We start from the raw sequence: 22,029 nt of genomic DNA on the forward strand, positions 1-22,029 counted from the left end.
AGAAATATTTATGGTGAAGTGTGCTGAAAGTGAATGCAGGTTGATAGCATGAACAGAATGTTCTCTCAAAGTCAAATGCGATGACCTAACCATGTTTGGCAGCCTTCCTTTATGTTTAGCTAAGCATTTTATTTCATGTCGGGAACCTCCTCCCTCTTCTGAATAGGATCGGTCCTGAAGGGGACTAGGATTTGGCATGTGCCTCTTTGATACTGAGATGCAGGCCCTGAGCCTAATTGTGACTGGCTCCCTGGCTGACTGGCTGGGTTGCCATAGTGAAGGACTGTTCAGCTTTTTATATCCGGGTTTCTCTCACCTGTCAGAATGGCAATATAACTCTTGGCCCCGCCTCCCTCCCTGGGGGGGAAGGGGAGGGCGCTTTGAAAATTAAGTAATAAATGTTGGGAGGGATTTGTGAATGTGACGTCTTGTCAAATGGGTAAGTAATAAATGGGGTGTCTCCAAAGCTCATTTGCCTGAAATACACTTGAGGCTTCCATTTACTTAATCAACCAGCATTTATTAAATGCCTACGAAGTTCACCATATAACACATGGAGTGCTGGGGGGACTACGAAAAGGAGGAAATAGAGTCTCAATTCCCAGAGAGCTCATAAACTAACTTCTTTTTTCTCGCAGTTCACTTTTTAAGTTGATTAAGCGTCAGGATTAACAATGCCTATGGTGTATTTATCTTTTTTTTTTTTTTTTTTTTTTTTTTTTTTTTTTTTTTTTTGCGGTACGCGGGCCTCTCACTGCCGTGGCCTCTCCCATTGCGGAGCGCAGGCTCAGCGGCCATGGCTCACGGGCCCAGACGCTCCGCGGCATGTGGGATCTTCCCGGACCAGGGCACGAACCCGTGTCCCCTGCATTGGCAGGTGGACTCCCAACCACTTGCAGCCACCAGGGAAGCCCCCCCGCCCCGTTGTGTTTTTAAAAAGCTCTTTCTCCATGATGACTTCCATTTACATCATAAGAAACTGGTAGTGATTAGTTGTTCTCAGTACCAGTGGGTATTGTCTTATGCTGGATGGACTCATAAAAAGGGCAACAATGTTTCCTATTACAATAGTAATAGGAAACAATGAAAGACTAAAGTGTGGGTCTACTGGCAAACGGTGCATTGGCTAATATTACAGTCTCTTGTGTCGAAAGGTCTGGGTTTGTGTCCTGGCTCTGCCACTTTCTAACTGCATGACTTTGGGCAATTACTTAACCTCTCTGTGTCTCATTTCCTTATCTCTGAAAAAAGGGTAAGAATAGTATCTACCTCAGGATTGTTTTCAAGATTAAATAAGTTAATGTGTACAAGGTGCTTAGAATGGTGCCTGGAACCTTGTAAATGCTGAGAAAAATGTTAGCTATGATCATCACTTTCTGTGGGTAATGGAGGAAATGGTGGTACTGAAAGAATCCTGGAATTTTCTTTTCATACATTTTAAAAAGCATAAATATCTTTTTTTTTTATTCAGAGTCCCAAACTTTTTCCCAGATCTCCCAAAATCACTGAGGATTGCCCCCAAATCCCAAGTTGCTTATTCAGAAATAGAAAACAGACCATGCAAGCCTAGCTTATGGTATTCAGGGCTTGAGCTAAATCATTTTGTTCTGAGAACCTCACACTGGTCCAAGACCCATAGGGGTGGCAGAGGGCAGCTGTGGAGTGTGATGGAAAGAGGATTGAGCTTGGAGTCCAAATCCTGGCTTTAGCTTTTATTAGTTGGGACAGGTCTAGGATAGGTCTTTAAGGTCTCTGAACTGCAGTTTACCCATTCTGATTGTGTAAAAGCAATGGTAGGTAAAAATTCTGGGGCCTTAGCATGAGTCAAAACAATGGTAACAAACTGTACTAAACTGTACTAGAAGTTACTGTATTCTCCACCACCACACACTTACAGTTTAGAAAAAAAAAAAAGCCAAAATTGTGAATCACTATATTGTACACCTGTAACTTATATAATGTTGTTCATCAACTATACTTCAATTTAAAAAAAAGAAAAACCAATTGCACTTAAGAATATCTTTGATGGGGCTTCCCTGGTGGTGCAGTAGTTAAGAGTCCACCTGCTGATGCAGGGGACACGGATTCGTGCCCCGGTCCAGGAGGATCCCACATGCCGCGGAGCGGCTGGGCCCGTGAGCCATGGCCGCTGAGCCTGCGCGTCCAGAGCCTGTGCTCCGCAATGGGAGAGGCCACAACAGTGAGAGGCCCGCGTACCGCAAAAGAATATCTTTGATGAAGCAGCAAAAATTATTAACTAAATCTTGACCCATGAGGTACATGTCTTTTTTAATATTTTGTATGGCAAAATGGGAAGCATACATAAGCAGTCGTGCTGACTGGTGAAACACTATGGTTGTCACAAAGTAAAGCATTTTATTACTTGAAAGAATGATTGACAATCAAACTATGGTTAGTTATTCTTGAAATTAAACAAAACGAGCCTGACACTTGAAGGAAACAGGAGATAGTATTAGTTGCCAATAATAAAATTTGAGCTTTCCAGCAAAAATTTAAAATTTGGAAAAATTTTAGCCACCACCAAGAGCTTGCAGTTTCCCAATCTTTACTAATGAGATAGATGGTGATACTAATGAATGTGATTTTTCTATATTACATGATTAAATGTGTTCATATCTGGAAGATCTATGTAACTCAGTGAACCAATGTTTTCTAAATGAACAGGGCATGGTGTTAAAAAGATCATACGTGGATAAAAGATCTGTTCAATGTTCAAGATAAATCAATCCATTTTAATATAACAGATTATGAAAAATTCACTGGTATGGTTTCAGATTTCACATCACAACTATTCTTTAAGAAACCACCATTTGTCTGCTGGAGAGGGTGTGGAGAAAAGGGAACCCTCCTGCACTGTTGATGGGAATGTATTGGTGCAGCCGCTATGGAAAACAGTGTGGAGGTTCCTTAAAAAACAAAAAATAGAGTTACCATATGATCCAGCAATCCCACTCCTGGGCCTATATCCGGAAAAGATACATGCACCCCAATGTTCATAGCAGCACTGTTTACAATAGCCAAGACATGGAAGCAACCTAAATATCCACTGACAGATGAAGGATAAAGATGTGGAATATATGTACAATGGAATATTACTCAGCCATAAAAAAGAATGAAATAATGCCATCTGCAGCAACATGGATGAACCTAGAGATTATCATTCTAAGTGAAGTAAATGAGACAGAAAAAGATAAATATCATATGATGTCACTTATATGTGGAATCTAAAAAATTGATACAAATGAACTTATTTACAAAGCAGAAATAGACTCACAGACATAGAAAACAAACTTATGGTTACCAAAAGGGAAGGGGGGGAGGGATAAATTAGGAGTTTGGGATTAACATATACACACGACTGTATATAAAATAAACAGCAAGGACTTACTGTATAACACAGCATACTATATTCAGTATTTTGTAGTAACCTATAATGGAAAAAACTGAAAAAGAATATATATATGTGTGTATATATATATATATATATATATATATATATATATATATATATAACTGAATCACTTTGCTGTACACCTGATACATTGTAAATCAACTATACTTCAATTTTAAAATGTCAAAAAAAAAAAAGAAACTACCGTTTGTCAAATTTGGATTTGGTATCAAAGAATACTATCCTAAATTATCTGAGAAGGCTATAAAAATACCCCTCTCTTTTCCAACTGTATGAAGCCAGATTTTCTTCGTATACTTCAACCAAAACAATATATCTCAAAAGACTGAATGCAGAAAGAGGAGAGTCCAGCTGTCTGCTCTTAAGCAAAATGATAGATCAATAACAATAGAAAACAATGCCACTCTTCTCACTATTCGCATGTGTATCAGGGGGTGCAGAGGGGAATATAGTTATTTTTCATGACAATATTTGTTAACAAGTAATGAGATTATCTTTATTTTCAAATAAATTAGTAAACAAATATTTTAAAATTTTCTCTTGGGGGTCCTTAATATTTTAAAGAGTGTATAGGGGGTTCTGAAACCAAGGGGTTTGAGAACTTCTGTCCTGGAACAAGGACTCTGGAGCCAAAATAATTTTTTAAAGATTTTTTTTTTTAAGAATTACTGTTTTTTAAATTAATTAATTAAGTAATTAAAATTTATTTTTGGCTGCATTAGGTTTTCGTTGCTGCACGCGGGCTTTCTTTTAGCTGCATTGAGCGGGGGCTACTCTTCGTTGCGGTGCACGGGCTTCTCATTGAGGTGGCTTCTCTTGTTGCGGAGCATGGGCTCTAGGCGTGTGGGCTTCAGTAGTTGTGGCATATGGACTCAGTAGTTGTGGCACACGGGCTCTAGAGCACACGCTCAGTTGTGTTGTGGTGCACGGGCTTAGTTGCTCCACGGCATGTGGGATCTTTCCAGACCAGGGCTCGAAACCATGTCCCCTGCGTTGGCAGATGGATTCTTAACCACTGTGCCACCAGGGAAGCCCTGAAGACTTTCTTTTAGAGAAGTTTTAGGTTCACAGCAAAATTGAAGGGAAGATACAGAGATTTTTTTGTATACACCCTACCCCTTCACATGCATAATCTCTCCCGTTATCAACATTCCCCACCAGAGTCGTACATCTGTTAAAACTGGTGAAATTACATTGACACATCATAATCACCCAAAGTTCATAGTTTACATTATAGCTCACTCTTGTGTTGTACGTTCCATGGATTTAGACAAAAGTGTAATGGCATGTATCCACCATTATAGTATCAGAGAGAGTATTTTCACTGCCCTAAAAATCCTCTGTGCTCTGCCCATTCATTCCTCCTCCACCCCCCAGTCTCTGGTAACCATTGATATTTCTACTGTCTAAAGTTTTACCTTTTCCAGAATGTCCTATAATTGGAATCATGCCATATGTAGCCTTTTAAGATTGGCTTCTTTCACTTACTAATATGTATTTATGCTTCCTTTATGTGTTTTCATGGCTTGATAGCTCATTTCCTTTTAGCACTGAATAATATTCCATAGTCTAGATGTACTACAGTTTATCCATTTACTTACTGAAGGACAGCTTGTTTGCTTCCAGCTTTTGGCAACTGTGAATAAAGCTACAAACATCCATGTGCAGGGTTTTGTGTGGACATGTTTTCAACTACTTTGGGTAAATACCAAGGAGTGAGATTGCTGGATCATATGGTAAGAGTATTTTTATTTTTGTAAGAAACTGCCAAACTATCTTCCAAAGTAGCTGTAACATTTTGCATTCCCACCAGCAATGAGAGAGAGTTCCTGTTGCTCCATGTCTTCATCAGCATTTGGTAATGTCAATGTTCTGGATTTTGGTCATTCTAATGGGTGTTTAGTGTAACTCATTGTTTTAATTTGCATTTCCCTGATGACATACAATGTGGAACATCTTTTCATATGTCTATTTGCCATTTTTCTTCTTTGGTGAGGTATCTGTTAAAGTATTGGCCCATTTTTTATTGGGGTTGCTTTCTTAAGGTTGAGTTTTAAGAGTTCTTTGTATATTTTGGTACTTTATCAGATGTGTCTTTTGCAAATGTTTCTCCCAGTCTGTGGCTTGTCTTCTTGTTCTGTTGATATTGTCTTTTGCAGAACAGACATTTTTAATTTTAATAAAGTCCAGTTTATCATTTATTTATTTCATAGATCATGTCTTTGTTGTCATATCTAAAAAGTCATTTCCATACCCAAGATCATCTGGGTTTTCTCCTATGTTATCTTCCAGGAATTGTGTAATTTTGCATCTTATGTTTAGATCCGTGATCCATTTTGAGTTAATTTTTGTGGAGGGTGTAAGGGCTGTGTCTAGATTCATTTTTGCACGTGGATGTACAGTTGTTTCAGCACTATTTGCTGAAAAGACTGTCTTTGCTCCTTTGTGGTGACTTTGCTTCTTTGTCAAAGATCAGTTGATTATATATAGGTAGTCAACTGGACTCTGTTTCTGGGCTGTCTATTCTCTTTCATGGGTCTATTTGTCTATTCTTTCACCAGTATCACACTGCCTTGATTACTGTAGCTTTATAGCAAGTTTTGAAGTTGGGTAGTGTCAGTCCTCCAGCTTTGTTCTTCTCCTTCAGTATTATGTTGGCTATTCTGGGTCTTTTGCCTCTCATATAAACTTTAGAATCAGTTTGTGTCAATATCCACAAAATAACTTGCTGGGATTTAGACTGAAATCTAAATCAATCTAAATCTGAATCAATAATTGTTTTGTCTCACTTCTACTTACTATGTGATCTCGGATGGCTTTTTTACCATCCCTGTGCCTTAGATATCTCATGTATAAAATGAGGACAATAATAATGGTTTGTAACAACACCTGCCATAGTAATAAGTACCCTTTAGATGTTAGCTATTATCATCATTATATTGTATCATCATCATTGTCATTGTCACCATCATCATTATTACTAGTACCACCACTGGGAGACATAGTTCATTCAGAGACACAGAGCTAGAGGTGGAGTCAGCAGAATTGGAATTTTTTCTCTCTCCAGCCAGATTATATCCCACCTCCCACTCACCAGTCTGCCATCTCAACATTTGTGGTCCACAAAAGCAGTGAAAGAAGGATGAGAAATCTTCCACAGCTCAAGCACACATTGTCAGAGGTATTGAATCAAGCCACTGAAAAAAATATTGTTAAAAAACAAAATTCAAGTGAACAAATTTTTTAAATCTTATTGGTTTTATTCAACAATTCATGAATCAGGCAGCAACCCATGTAGCAGATAGAAAGGAGTTCTGAAGAGCTGTACAAAATAAAAGACTTTTATAGGCAGAAAGGGGCAGAACAGGGTTGTTCCTAGCAAAGAGTAGATTGTTTGTGGCAAGGTCACTTTCAGGGCACAGCAGGGGTCTATCAGGCAGATCACCTCACTAGTGCTGACTAGGTAATTCCAGATTGATTGGTTTAAGAGTCCATTCCTGGGAGAGGTTGAAAGTGTAATTAAGTTAGGTATTAAGTATCGGTTTGGTGATGTGGACTTAGTACAAGTGACTCCGCTTGGGGCCTTTTTTAACAGTATGAATAGCCAGGTTTACAGGTACAGGCCAAAATGCTTTTTCTGGCATTCAGACTCAGTCAGTACCTGCTGTCTGCTGTCGACTGAAAAAACTGCACAACCTAAAATCTGACGATTGTTTTATTTGGTAGACTTACTGAAGACTTAAGCCCGGGATACAGCCTCTTACGTAGCTCTCAGGGACAGTTTCAAAGAAGTATGGGAGGAGCCAGGATATATAGGAGCTTTACCAAAAAAAAAAAAAAAGAAAAGCCCCAAAAAACCAAATGAACAACAACAACAACAAAACCAGGTAGTCGGACCCTCAAAAGATTACTGCTAATTAAAGAAAAACCAGATATCTCAAGTTAATGAATTTAGTGCTTTTCTGTAGGGGAAGATGCAAGAGCCTGGACTTAATGAAATTATTCCTTTGCTATGCAGCTTAACTATCTAGGGCCAGTAATCTCTTTTTTTTCTCCATCCTGAATCCCTTCAGAGTGTACCACTGGGGTTGGGGGGGTGGGTAGAGGGAATTCAGCTGTAGTGGCTGACGGCTCAATGACCGCAACATCTTGTTTACTGATATGGCAGGTGGCATTCTTAGTCCACACTGCCATCCAGTGCTTCTGTAGCTGAGGCCCATATGGAAACTTACACTATTTCAGGAGGTGCAGACCGCACAGGCCCATGTAATAGATCATGACTCCAAATCCCAGGGAGGCAAAGTGACTGCCTGACACTTGCAGCTAGGTAGTGGCAAACTGGTATCAGGTCCAGTTTACAGATTTCCTCTGCCCTGGGCTGCTTCGCTAGGATGTCCAGGTGTTCTCTGAAAGAAATGACTAGTCCATAACCTGCAATGGTCACGCCAAGTGCTGGGTGTAGAACAGAGAGTGGGTCCCCTAGTGTGGCCCATGAGGCTGCTCCAGGAGGATCCAGATAGTTCTGGGAAGAGAATGGATCACGGCCAGAGGCTTGTTAACAACAAGGCTGATAGCAATGATTCAGACATGCGTTTTTATTTTATTTTATTCCAGTCACAAAATGCTTTCGTGTTGTTTAGGCCAAATGTGTTTCTGATGCTTCCAGTCTTTGCCAAACTGAGGACCAGATCATTTGCTTGTTTTACTTATTAAGTGAGCAGCTACAGATGGCAAATAAATTGAACATTATTCTTTATCACTAAAAAGTTAGAACCAAATTCCCTGTGTTTATGGCAAGGCTCCTTTGTTCAGTAGACACAAAGATTTGTTTACATTTCCTTTGGTCTCCCTGGAAGCATACTGCTTGAGCCAGCTATTACACTGATTTCAAGATGCCCTGTAACCCTTGTTTTTGTTTTAAGTAGATATGATATAGAACTTCACGGACAAATTAACTACTCTCTCCTGCAGTGTTTTAGTTATGTGATCTTGGGCAGGTGGCCTCATCCCTCAGATCTGTTCTGTAAAGTCAGGACTGGACATGGCCAGGAAACCAATCAGTTCAATGGATAATCATTCCCCATTTTTAGGCATAAGTTATTTGTGAGAAAAAGAAAAGAAAAAAATAGCTAATATAATAGCAGAAACTTTCACATGCTGTTTGCTCTGTGCCAGACCCTATTCAAAGTACTTTCCATGTATTAATTAATATAATCCTCATAGTAGCCCTATGAGGAAGATATAATTATTGTACTAATTTCACAGGTAACAAAATTTGAGACACAGAGAGGTTAAATAACTTGCCCAAGGTCACACAGCTGATAAGTAGCAGAACCAGGATGCAAATTCAGACATTCTAGCTTCAGAGTTTGTGAGGGTTGATTTCATCTGGTGGATCAACCCGTACTAATTTGTTTTCAATAAATTTAAGTACATCTTCAGAGAATATTTGAAATACTCCACCCAGTTACAGAACTCTCTGTCTCTGGGCTAATTTATGTTCCTAGAAGAAAAAATTTGAAGAACTGTGTGTCTGTGATTGTAGTATCATGCAAAGTAACTGGGGTTTGGAGGCAAAAGAAACAGTTTAAAGTTCCAGCTCATCCTTTTATATTTTATGCTATGAGGGCTTGGCCAAAAAGCTTGCTGGGATTTCAGTAGCAACTTCCTATGGGGGAAGAACCAAAGAAATAAAGTAGAATTGACTTTTGTTTTCTTGACTAAAACTCAACAGTCTTGTTAACCCCTGAGATGCACACCTAGACACTGTCGTCCTGGCCTCTGGGGAGCGTGGTTGATGTTGGCTGGCTTTGATATTTAAAGAAGGTAGAAATCTGGGAGAGGGAGCCAGGCTGTGGGAGTACCTGGGTGATGGCACCTCTTGCCACTGTGGAGACCCCTCTGAAACCGTGCAACTCAGATTGGGACTCGAACCCAGCCTAAACGCATATTGGGACTCGAACCCACACACCAGGACTCGAACCCGGCCAAACCCAGGTTGGGACTTGAAACCCACAGTCTTTTAATTGAGATCACACACCTGGTCCCAGGACTTAATGAAGCTCAAGTTCTTGATGTCTTGTTGCAGAAAGACTTCAGTGAGAGACAAAGTGATAGGTGAGAAGTGGATTTATTTAGAGAGAAACAGACTTCACAGACAGAGTGTGGGCCATCTCAGAAGGTGAGAGGACCCGATACATGGGGCGGTTAGTTTTTATGGGCTGGGTATGCTAATTAGCATATGCTAATGAGTGGGAGGATTATTCCAACTATTTTCGGGGAAGGGGCAGGGATTTCCAGGAATTGGGCCACCGCCCATTTTTTGGCCTTTTATGGTTAGCCTCAGAACTGTCATGGCACTGGTGGGTGTGTCATTTAGATGCTAATATATTACAATGAGTGTATAATAAGGCTCAAGATCCACTGGAAGTCGAATCTTCTGCCATCTTGGACCTAGTTGTTTCTAACCAGTTTTTGTCATGTCCTATGGCTATGTCATTCTTTTAAAGGTTGTGCCCTGCCCCCTTCCCTCCTGTTTCACCTCCAACTCAAAGTTGGACCCATGCTACAGAAAGGACAGGAAACAGGATGTAGTCTCAAGGAGAAGGGCCTATCAGAGGATATCAGGTCAGTGAGGTACCTGGCTTCTGGAGGGAAGCCAGCCAGAACACATAGCTAAAGGTTAGATCCATTAACCAGACAGTCCTGGCTGGAGTTAGGGGAAGATCGTAGCCCTGTGGGTGTGTGGATATGTGTAAACCCCAGCTCTTCCTTAAGGAAGAAGTTTGAATTCTATCTCCACTCCTCAGTGTGACTCCGGCTACCAAAGCAATCTGATGGGGTGGAAAGAGCTAGGTTTTGGAGCCAGAGGGAGCTGAACCAGCCCTTGGCTCAGCTGTGTGGCCTTGGACAAGTCACTTAACCTCTCTGATCCTAGGTCTCCTCATTGTTGAGCAGCGATGACAATTCCTCCTCCCTTGTGGGGTTATTGGGCAGGTAAATACTAAAGTAAAGCCCCTGGCATATGGCAGGACTTAGAGTCTATCTGTTCTTACTACTGTACTAACCAGCTTGGCTCAGTTGAACTTTGTTTAGGTGCTTGGCTGAGCCTGAGGACACGAAGTCGTTAGTGCTAGAAGCTTTGGGCACAATGTACATCTTACTGTGTGACCACAGGGCAAGTCAGCTAATCTCTGAGACATCTCCTCTGCACCTGGGCATCATGATACTTCCTGTGCCTTTCCTACCTCACGGGGTTATTAGAGGATAACAGGAGACAGAGTAAAAGGCATTACACAGAAGTTGTTATTATTATAAAAATAATAGAACACTGATTAATACTTTTGAGTGCTTACTTTTCGCCATATACTAGTTTAAATGCTTCCCATGCCTTGCCTGATTTAATTTTAATCCTCTCACAGTTTTGCCAGGTAGAGGGGGTGGAGCAGGGATTCACTACTAAGGATCTTGGGGGTACTTTCTGGGATATTGATGATGTTCTGTTCTATATCTTGATAGGGGCATTGGTTACATGGGTACATGCATTTGTCAAGACTCGTGGGGCTGTGTAATTAAGACTGATACATTTTGTAGAATATAAATTATATCTCAATTAAAAATTGAATGCATAGAATAATATATTGTAATGTGTTGTGGTTGACATGAGTAACATTATGGAAATAATTTCATTGCCTCACCACTTTGTCTGCCAGCAACCTGGCCTTCATAACCTTTATTATATCATCACTGACAGGAAGATTTTCAGCATCCTTCCCAATCTTGGGCCATGTGGATATAAATATATTGCTCCTACTTTTCCAGTTTTTCATACTTTCTCTCTTATCAAAAGTGGACAAAACTGGTAGGATCTTTGCCAGAATGCTAAGAGGGATGTCATTTCAGGATGAGTTAAATTTTACTTCTTTTTCTTTTTCACTGTATTGTTTGAGTTTGTAACAAGGAGCATGTATTTTTTTTTATACTCTGAAACACAAAAGCTCATCTTGTCTTGGCTGAGAAAGTACATTTATCCATGGGTACCACATAGTCATTTGAAAACTTTGGGTTTTATACCATGGTTAGTAACAAATTTCCTTCCAAGCAGCAGACTCTATGGGTGATTGTTTAGTAGTCACAGGGTCTCGGTAAAGGGATGATTTCAACCATCCCTTATCTGTCTCCACCATGCCGCTCCTGTTCAGTCTCTCTGTGGTCTGGGGCACACAGAGTGAGCTTGGGTTGCTTGGAGGCACTCTCCAGCAGTCTGCCCCTCTCACCTGCCTGCTTCTCCCTCTGCAGAGTCTTACCTGACCCTCGATGAACCGATGAATAACATCACCACGTCCCTGGGGCAGACGGCAGAACTGCACTGCAAAGTCTCTGGGAATCCGCCTCCCACTATCCGCTGGTTCAAAAATGATGCACCTGTGGTCCAGGAGCCCCGGAGGATCTCCTTTCGGGCAACCAACTATGGCTCTCGGCTGCGGATCAGAAACCTTGACACCACAGACACGGGCTACTTCCAGTGCGTGGCGACGAACGGCAAGAAGGTGGTTTCTACCACTGGAGTCTTGTTTGTCAAGTTCGGTAAGCAGCTTCCTACTGGGGATGGGCTTTGGCCCTTTGGATGGCCTTTTGGATGGCCTTTGGCCTCCACGGGGGTGAGGAGGTACTGGGTGTGCCCAGCAACACAGAAGCTGATCCTCTTGTACCCATTTTAGAAATAAGTAAACCAAGGCCCAGCAGTTAAGTACTGTGCTCAGGGTCACCCAGCCAGTAAACTGCAGAGCAGGAGCAGAGTCCAGATAGGTCTGACCTCAGCCCCAATTCTAAGTCATCACATCAGTGAATTCTTCTCAGCAAGAATGTTCCTTGTCCAGAGAAGTTGGGAAGATTTCCAGCACGCAGGCCTCTTTTCTGTCCAGCTGCCATCAAAGACCCCTGCCTGCTGTTGCAATCAATGTCCTCATGCTCATTCAGCTTCCCACTGAAACTCGCTGCATCTCGTGAGGATGCCTACTCTGACTCATTTTTTAGCCCTTGTCTTAGCATTTTTCAGGCTCTGAACTGTGGGATACAGACACAGTCTCACTGGTCTGTTTTTTCATAGAGGTGGTTGGGGGAGCTGGAGCAAAATAATAAATTCCAGAAAAATAAATATCACCTCGGGGTGGCTGAGAACTTTAGTCCGTAATGGTTTGACTGTTCACCCTGCAATAACCCAGACTGACTGTTTCTTTTGTTTTTCTTTCATTTCTTCAGGCCCCCCTCCCACTGCAAGTCCAGGGTCCTCGTAAGTACTTATATCATCTTTCTTGTCTTTTTTAAGCGCCTCTCCAGAGTTGCTAGGGCAAAGGCAATGTTGTCCTCTGCTTAGGTCAAAACACTGTGTTTCCAGATTTCATTCCATTTTGCCCTGCCCTCATTCCATTTTGCTTTTTCTTTGATATGAAGATTCATAGGAGACCAGCACTGGCAGTAATCTCAAGCATGGTAATGTTGATTCTGAGCAATCAAAGCAAAAAATCTACTTACATGTACTATTTTAAAATTAAGCTAACATTTAGTTACAATGGATTTGGTAAAATCAACCCAAAAAAATGAAACAGTGCTGGCTTAGGAACCTATACTCTAGTCTTTGCTTAAAAGAATCTGTTCTCCACTTCTGCAAATATTTCTGATGCTTTAGTTATTGAACAGGTCATCTGTTGGGTGATCACTTTATTTTTATTCCCTTTAAAAAACTCAGGCAGAAGTTCTGACTCATCTAGGAGAAGAAAGCCCTGTGTCTCGATGAGAGTTACATGGAAGTTTGATTCATTTTGAGTCCCCTATTAGTAGAGTCTCAAGATCCAGTTTCTTTAACTGATGCTATTGTTGATACATTTTTCCTTTTCTGGCTAAGGGAATCTCTTCTTTCATTGTAGGAGCGTTCACTTGGGATATTTTTCTTTATGTATAATTTTTATTTAGGGGGGGAGACCCATTTATTAAAACCCTTGCTCTGCAAGAAAATATATTCCATATTTTGTAGATTTCTGAAGTAAAACTTGCCGGGTTCTGCCATGAGAGCATCAAAATGCCTGGCCTTGACTAAACCAATGGCAAGTACAACTGCCGCTTCATTTGCTCTAATCCTCTCTGTGCCTCTTAATTACAGTGTGCGATATTTTAATATATTTGTGTGTTCCTGGAGGCCCAGTAGCCCACAATGCCATTAATAAAACAGGTAACGGGTAAAAATAAACATTGGCTTTCAGCCACACTGTTCTGCTATTTCATCAGCCAATTAAAGGCAACTGTTAAAGAGTCTTTAAAATCACCCAAGTGCTAACTGCCTTCTACTTGCTCAGGTAGAAAATGCTGATTCATCTTAAAACAGATCAGAGCGTGGTCTCTGTGCCTTGCATTTCTTTCTCTTTTTTAAAAAATTAATTTATTAATTTATTAATTTATTTTTGGCTGTGTTGGGTCTTCGTTGCTGTGCGCGGGCTTTCTTTTTAGTTGCGGCGAGCGGGGGCTACTCTTCGTTGCGGTGCACAGTCCTCTCATTACGGTGGCTTATCTTGTTGCGGAGCACAGGCTCTAGTTTCGCGGGCTTCAGTAGTCGTGGCACGTAGGCTCAGTAGTTGTGGCTCGTGGGCTCTAGAGCGCGAGCTCTGTAGTCGTGGCACAAGGGCCCAGTTGCTCCGCGGCATGTGGGATCTTCCCGGACCAGGGCACGCACCCGTGTCCCCTGCATTGGCAGGCAGACTCCTAACCACTGCTCCACCAGGGAAGCCCTGCCTTGCATTTCTTAAAGTTAATATATATATATATATTTTTTTTTGATGAACTCACTTATTGGTTGATATGTGGAATCCTTTTGAAGTCTTATTTAAGCAAAGATGAAAACTTTTGTTACTGGCTGTAAAAATGCTTCCCACTCTGGTACCTTATTTGTTCCTGTTAATCTGAGTTTCAAATGTTGTTGATAATCTGTATCCTAGGTTGATTAATGTGGTTCACTAGTCTGCCTTTGCTATTAAGCACTGGGCTGTTGACTTTCTACCTGCTGTATTTGCATCAGAGTTCCTTTTTTTAGTATCAAAATTATTTTTAAACCCGTTTATGTCCTTACTTGAAGTTTTCATTCTTTGCTGCTACCGTTCTGATGAACCCAGTCTGTCTTTCATGGTTTTTAATTTCATACAAAGATAGTATTCTGCTTTTCTGAGCTGCTATCTATGGAAAGAGTATTGAAGTTCCTTAAGGATGCTCAACCATAGCAAAAAGTATCCTTTGATGTCAGGCACTCTGTTTTATGTTAGCTGTCCCTTTATCCATCATGTTAATCGGCAATAGCATGAAATGTACAGTTGCCATGTTTGCTTTGAGGGAGCTGCAAAAAAAATACAATCAAAGTTGGAAATCCTACAGGGCCTTCTGCAGCTCAATCTTTATCCTCAGTTTGGCATTTTGATACCCTTTTCTCTCATTCCCTTAGAAACTGGCGATGTATCCTGCTTTTTTCTCCTTTCTCAGCTGCCACCACTTACCCTATCTCTAAGAGTTCCTTTCTTCCTAAGACTTACCCCCAAATGGAATGCTAGTTCCCTTCTCTATCCTCATAGCCCTCAACAAGCAGCCAAACTTCCCTACAAGGGGACAGTCAGGACGTAACAAAATAATAGCCATGGGCAATATCACCGCCTTGAGGAGTGCTCTGAAGGCCTTTTGTCAAACTGCACAGTCCTTTCCCAATGCAGGAGTGAAGTGCAGTTATAAGATTACTCTGTTTACTTGAAGGTGGCACCACAAGAGTTACTGCAAGGAAACCAAATGCAAGTTCATGACGCACCCTGACATTTGGAACAGTGAAATATATTAGGTGTATGAAACCTGGTGAGAGCTGAGTGCCCACTGAGGCCACAGGACTATATACCCCTGGACGGGGATGGGCTTGTGGGGCCCTGGGGACTAGGACCCAGGAAGGCAAAGCATGTGAGGCACTCACCACTCCCTCTAGGGACTGCATCAGGTCCTCACATGAAGCTTCCAGGATGGCATTTCAGTTTGTAGTAGGAGCAAGTTAGAGCTGTTGGTTTGGCTTCTGTTCATAGCTGCAGGCTAGCTTTCTTCTGTCATTGCTGGGTCCTGCCCCCCTCTAACAATGATCGGACCTGGGGCATGAGCGCAAGTGGAGGCCCACATACCACACGCCTACATATTGAAGTGTTGTAAATCAAGCTAGCAAACTGCTCAGTGACATATGTTCTGCCCTCCCACATTGACACATACACCTTCATAATGACAGAAGTTAAAAATGCATGCAAAATTATGGTTTGTATATGACTGGAAGCCAGGTACTATCAAAAATGACTACTTAAATCATTCTTCTTCATGTCTGGATATTCTGTAAATGGGGCCAGAGATATTACATGTAATTCATAGATTGTTATATATTCGTTCCATTAAAACTTTTTTTATTGCCTTCATTTCAGCAGAATGAATACCTAATGTTCTAAACAAGATTTTCACATAGTGTGTATTCTTTTGACATTCTTTGGCTTGTAGGTGCATCACCCCATTTTCTGCTTTGATACTCGCATGGCATTCTCCCTGTGTGTGTCTCCAAATTTCCTCTTTCCATAAGGACACCAGTCATATTGTATTTGGACCCATCCCAGTGACCCCTTTTAAGCATGATTACAGGGGTAACAGATTACCTCTGTAATCAAGGTACCCTGTCTCCAAATAAGATCACATTCTGAGCTGTTGGGGATTATGACTTCAACATGTGAATTTAAGGGCACACAATTTGACTCATAACATGTAATATTACAAAATTTTTCTTAGCCATGTGAAACTGTTGCAGATATACTCTCATTTGTGAGAACTTTCAGAAGCACTGATTGGAATACAAAGCAAAACAGGAAAATGGATGCTCGGTTATACTGGGAATGATAGTTTGTTGTACAAGAATCTATTGCATTCAGACTGGGAAGAAGAATTTGACAAGTTGATTAATTTATCTTTTCTCTTACTGAAGTGCATTTTTTTTTTCGTTTAAGCCACTATTTTTTAACATCTTTATTGGAGTATAATTGCTTTACAATGGTGTGTTAGTTTCTGCTTTATAACAGTGTATCAGTTATACATATACATATGTTCCCATACCTCTTCCCTCTTGCGTCTCCCTCCCTCCCACCCTCCCTATCCCACCCCTCTAGGTGGTCACAAAGCACCGAGCTGATCTCCCTGCGCTATGCGGCTGCTTCCCACTAGCTATCTATTTTACGTTTGGTAGTGTATATATGTCCATGCCACTCTCTCACTTTGTCACAGCTTACCCTTCCCCCTTCCCCCTCCCCATATCCTCAAGTCCATTCTCTAGTAGGTCTGTGTCTTTATTCCCATCTTGCCCCTAGTTTCTTCATGACCATTTTTTTCCCCTTAGATTCCATATATATGTGTTAGCATACGGGTGTTTGTTTTTCTCTTTCTGACTTACTTCACTCTGTATGACAGACTCTAGGTCCATCCACCTCACTACAAATAACTCAATTTCATTTCTTTTTATGGCTGAGTAATATTCCATTGTATATATGTGCCACATCTTCTTTATCCATTCATCTGTTGATGGACACTTAGGTTGCTTCCATGTCCTGGCTATTGTAAATAGAGCTGCCGTGAACATTTTGGTACATGACTCTTTTTGAATTATGGTTTTCTCAGGGTATATGCCCAGTAGTGGGATTGCTGGGTCATACGGTAGTTCTATTTTTAGTTTTTTAAGGAACCTCCATACTGTTCTCCATAATGGCTGTATCAATTTACATTCCCACCAACAGTGCAAGAGGGTTCCCTTTTCTCCACACCCTCTCCAGCATTTATTGTTTGTAGATTTTTTGATGATGGCCATTCTGACTGGTGTGAGATAGTATCTCATTGTAGTTTTGATTTACATTTCTCTAATGATTAATGATGTTGAGCATTCTTTCATGTGTTTGTTGGCAATCTGTATATCTTCTTTGGAGAAATGTCTATTTAGGTCTTCTGCCCATTTTTGGATTGGGTTGTTTGTTTTTTTGATATTGAGCTGCATGAGCTGCTTGTAAATTTTGGAGATTAATCCTTTGTCAGTTGCTTCATTTGCAAATATTTTCTCCCATTCTGAGGGTTGTCTTTTGGTCTTGTTTATGGTTTCCTTTGCTGTGCAGAAGCTTTTAAGTTTCATTAGGTCCCATTTGTTTATTTTTGTTTTTATTTCCATTTCTCTAGGAGGTGGGTCAAAAAGGATCTTGCTGTGATTTATGTCATAGAGTGTTCTGCCTATGTTTTCCTCTAAGAGTTTGATAGTGTCTGGCCTTACATTTAGGTCTTTAATCCATTTTGAGCTTATTTTTGTGTATAGTGTTAAGGAGTGTTCTAATTTCATACTTTTACATGTAGCTGTCCAGTTTTCCCAGCACCACTTATTGAAGAGGCTGTCTTTTCTCCACTGTATATTCTTGCCTCCTTTATCAAAGATAAGGTGACCTGAAGTGCTTTTGCCACTGCAATCCTTCCTGCTCTCCAAGTAGTGTCCATCACTTCCACTGGCAGTGGCACAACTCACAAACCTTCACAGTATACAATCATGGTTGTCTTCTGTTTCAAAGACATAGGGTAAGAGATGGTAGAGAAGGGATCCCTAGGACCAGAACAGTGTTAGTCGGTCATGGGAATGGATGTTTAAGGCTTGGATCACTGTGCCAGCACTAAGTGCCAGATCCCAAGAGGCAGAGAGTCCCATGTGTACTCTACGCTTATTCAGTTTATTTTCTATGTACATTTTGTATGTGGGCCCGGGACAGGGGCCTTCTTCTTCTTTTTCTTTTTTTTTTTAATGACAATTTTACTGAGATATAGTTCACATGTCATAAAATTCACGATTTTAAAGTGTAAAATTCAGTGTTTCTAATATATTCACAGTGTGGTGTAACCTTTACTACTATCTTATTTTAGGATATTTTCACCATCTCATAAAGAATCTCCTCCCAGTCCCTGATAACCTCTATTCTGCTTTCTGTCTCTATGAATTTACCTGGTCTAGATATTTCATATAAGTAGAATCATACAATATTTGTCCTTTTGTGTCTGGCTTCTTTTATCTAGCATACTGGTTTCAGGGTTCATCCACATTATAGCCTGTGTCAGTACTCCATCCTTTTTTATGGCTGAATAATGTTCCATTGTATTCTATGTTTTGTTTATCCATTCATCTCTTGGTGGACTTTTGGGTTACTGCCACTTTTTGCCTATTCTGAATAATGCTGCAATGTTCATGTACAAGTTTTTGTGGGGTGTGTGTTTTCTGTTCTCTTGAATGTATACCTAGGAATGGAATTCCAGGGGCATATGGTATTGCTATGTTTAACTTTTTGAGGAACTGCAAAACTCTTTTCCAAAGGGCTGTACCATTTTATGTACCATTTTATACTCCTACAAAGAATGTATGAAGGTTCCAATTTCTCCTATTTTCCTTCTATTTATTTTTAATTATTATAACCATCCTAGTGGATGTGCAGCTGTTATTTTTTTTTCATTGTGATTTTGATTTGCATTTTTCTAATGCCTAATGATGTTGAACATCTTTTCATGTGCTCATTAGCCATTTGTATGTCTTCTTTGGAGAAATGGCTGTTCAAATTCTTTGCCCATTTTTAAATTGGGTTTTTTGCCTTTTTATTCCTGAGTTGTAAGAGTTCTTCACATATTTTGGATACTGTACACTTATCAGATATATGACTTGCCAGTATTTTCTCCCACTCTATGGGTGAAAGGAATGAAAATCTTTTCATTTTCTTAATAGTGTTCTTTGAAACAAAAAGTTTTAAATTTTGATGAAGTTCAATTTATTATTATTTTTATTTGGTTGCTTGTGCTTTTGAGAAACCATTGCCTGATACAAGAGCATAAAGATTTATTCCTATCTTTTCTTCTTACTTTTATAGTTTTAGTTCTTATATTTAGGTTTTTGGTTCATTTGGAGTTAAATTTTGTCTATGGTATGAGGTAGGAATCCAGATTCATTCTTTTGCACCTGGAAATCCAGTCTTCTCAACACCATTTGTGGAAAAGACTATTCTTTTTTTTTTTTTTTTTTTTTTTTTTGCGGTAGGCGGGCCTCTCACTGTTGTGGCCTCTCCCCTTGCGGAGCACAGGCTCCGGAGCACAGGCTCAGTGGCCATGGCTCACGGGCCTAGCCGCTCTGCGGCATGTGGGATCTTCCCAGACCGGGGCACGAACCCGTGTCCCCTGCATCGGCAGGCGGACTCTCAACCACTGCGCCACCAGGGAAGCCCGAAAAGACTATTCTTTACCTATTGAGTTGTCTTGGCACCCTGTTAAGAACCAATTGACCATAAATGTATGTTTTATTTTTGGACTCTCAATTCTACTCCATTGATCAATGTCAGTATTCTTTATGCAAGTTCCACACAGTCTTGATTACTGCAGTTTTGTAGTAAGTTTTGAAATCAGGAAATGTGAGTCCTCTCTTTCAGTCAGTGTTCTACTGGAAAACAGAGCCAGAGATTTATTGCAAGGAGTTGGCTTATGTGATTGTGTTGGCTTGCTAGCCAGGTCTGAAATCCATAGGGTAGGGTAGGGTGTCAGGAGGAGCAGACTAGACTCTCCTTGCCAGGTACTCATGCTGCAATCCATAGATATAATTTCCTCTTCATCAAGGAAGCCTTACTTCTGTGCTAAAGGTCTTTCAACTGATTGGCTTGAGCTCACTCACTTATGGAGGATGATTTCCTACAGTTAGTCAGCTGACTGTAGATGTTAACCACATCTACCAAGTACCTTCACAGCAACACCTAGACTAGTGTTTGAATAACTGGGAACTATACCTTGCCAAGTTAACACATAAAACTGACCATCACATCCTCCAAAATTGTTCTTCTTTTTGAAGATTTTTTTCCCCTATTCTGAGTTCCCTTGCATTTCCATATGAATTTTAGGGACAGCTTGTTAATTTCTGCCAAGAGGCCAGCTGGGTTTTTGATACGGATAGCATTGACTCTATAGATCAATTCAGAGAGTATTGTCATCTAAAGAATATTGAATCTTCCAGTGCATGAACATGAGGTGTCTTTCTACTTCTTTCAATAATGTTTTGTAGATTTCAGTGTACAAGTTTTACTCTTTTATGTTAAATTTATTCCTAAATATTTTATTATTTTTCTTGCTATTGTATATGGAATTGTTTTCTTAATTTAGTTTTCAGATTATTCATTGCTACTCTGTAAAGATACAACTGATTTTTGTAAGTCGATTTTATATCTTATACCCTTACTAAACTCATTTATTAGCTCTCTGTGTATATGTGTGTAGCTTCCTTAGTATTTTCTATCATATGATCATGTCATCTGCAAATAGAAACTGTTTTAGTTCTTTCTTTTCAACCTAGATGCCTTTTGTTTCTTTTTCTTGTCTAAATGCTGTGACTAGAGCCTCCTGTACAATGTTAAATAGAACTCATGAGAACAGACATTGTCTTTTCCCTAATCTTAAGGGAAAATCTTTCATGATGCTAGCAGTGGGTTTTTTGTAGATACCTTTTATCAGGCTGAGGAAGTTCTGTACTTTTCCTATTTTGTTGAGTATTTTTTATTATGAAAGGGTGTTAGATTTTGTCAAATGCTTTTTCTGTGTCTATTGAGATGATCATAATTTTTTGATCCTTTATTTTATATTAGCGTGGTATACTACATTGATTAATTTTTCATGTTAAACCAAACTTACATTCCTGGAATAATTTCCAGTTAGTCATGATGTATAATTCCTTTTTATATGTTGCTGGATTCAGTTTGCTAATAATGTTTTTGAGAATATTTGCATCTATGTTTATAAAAGATATTGGTCTGTAGTTTTCTTTTTGTATGATGTCTTTGTCTAATTCTGATGTCAGGATAATACTGACCTCTTAGAATGAGAAGTATTCTCTTCTATTTTTGAGGAAGAGTTTGGGAAAATTCTTCCTTAAGTGTTTGGTTAAAATTCACCAGTAAAGCCATTTGGGCCTGAACTTTTCTTTGTGGGAAGTTTCAAAATTACTGATTCGACTTCTTTACTTGTTATAGGTCTATTCAGGTTTTCTATTTCTTTATGAGTCGGTTTTAGTGGTTTGTGTCTTTCTAGGAATTTGTCCATTTCATCTAGGTTATCTAAGTTGTTGGCATATAGTTGTTTATAGTTTCTCTTATGTTTTTAAATTTTCTGTAATATCAGTTGTGATTTTGCTCCTTTCATACCTAATTTTAGTAACTTGTATTTTCTTTTTTTTCTTGGTGAAACTAGTTAGTCTAGCTAAAGGTTTGTCAATTTTATCAATCTTTTCAACAAACTACCTTTTGTTGAAAGCTGGGCATTTAAATAATGTAATGTGGCAACTCTAGAAATCAGATCACCTCCCTTCTGATGTTTCTGTGTGTTGTTGTTCCTGTTTGTTTAATGACTTTCCTGGAATAATTCTGAATAGTCTATATTACCCCATCATGTGTGGCTACTGAAGTCTCTGCTCAGTTAGCTCTGTGATCGGCTAACAATTGGACAGACATTTCTTT

At 39.9% G+C, this 22,029-nt stretch overlaps 1 protein-coding gene across 1 annotated transcript in view; it reads left to right on the top strand.

Annotated features, from left to right (window-relative positions):
• Positions 1-22,029, top strand: part of ROR1 (receptor tyrosine kinase like orphan receptor 1) — a gene marked incomplete at both ends in the record, with an annotated part of 413,713 nt that overhangs the window by 277,534 nt on the left and 114,150 nt on the right. Inside the window, 2 exons of the mRNA XM_079698342.1 lie at positions 11,732-12,019; positions 12,695-12,725. Of these exons, the coding sequence (XP_079554468.1) occupies positions 11,732-12,019; positions 12,695-12,725 (319 nt within the window). The remainder of the gene's footprint in view (positions 1-11,731; positions 12,020-12,694; positions 12,726-22,029) is intronic.

The sequence above is a fragment of the Hyperoodon ampullatus genome, assembly GCF_949752795.1.
Source record: "Hyperoodon ampullatus genome assembly, chromosome: 2".
NCBI lineage: Eukaryota > Metazoa > Chordata > Mammalia > Artiodactyla > Ziphiidae > Hyperoodon > Hyperoodon ampullatus.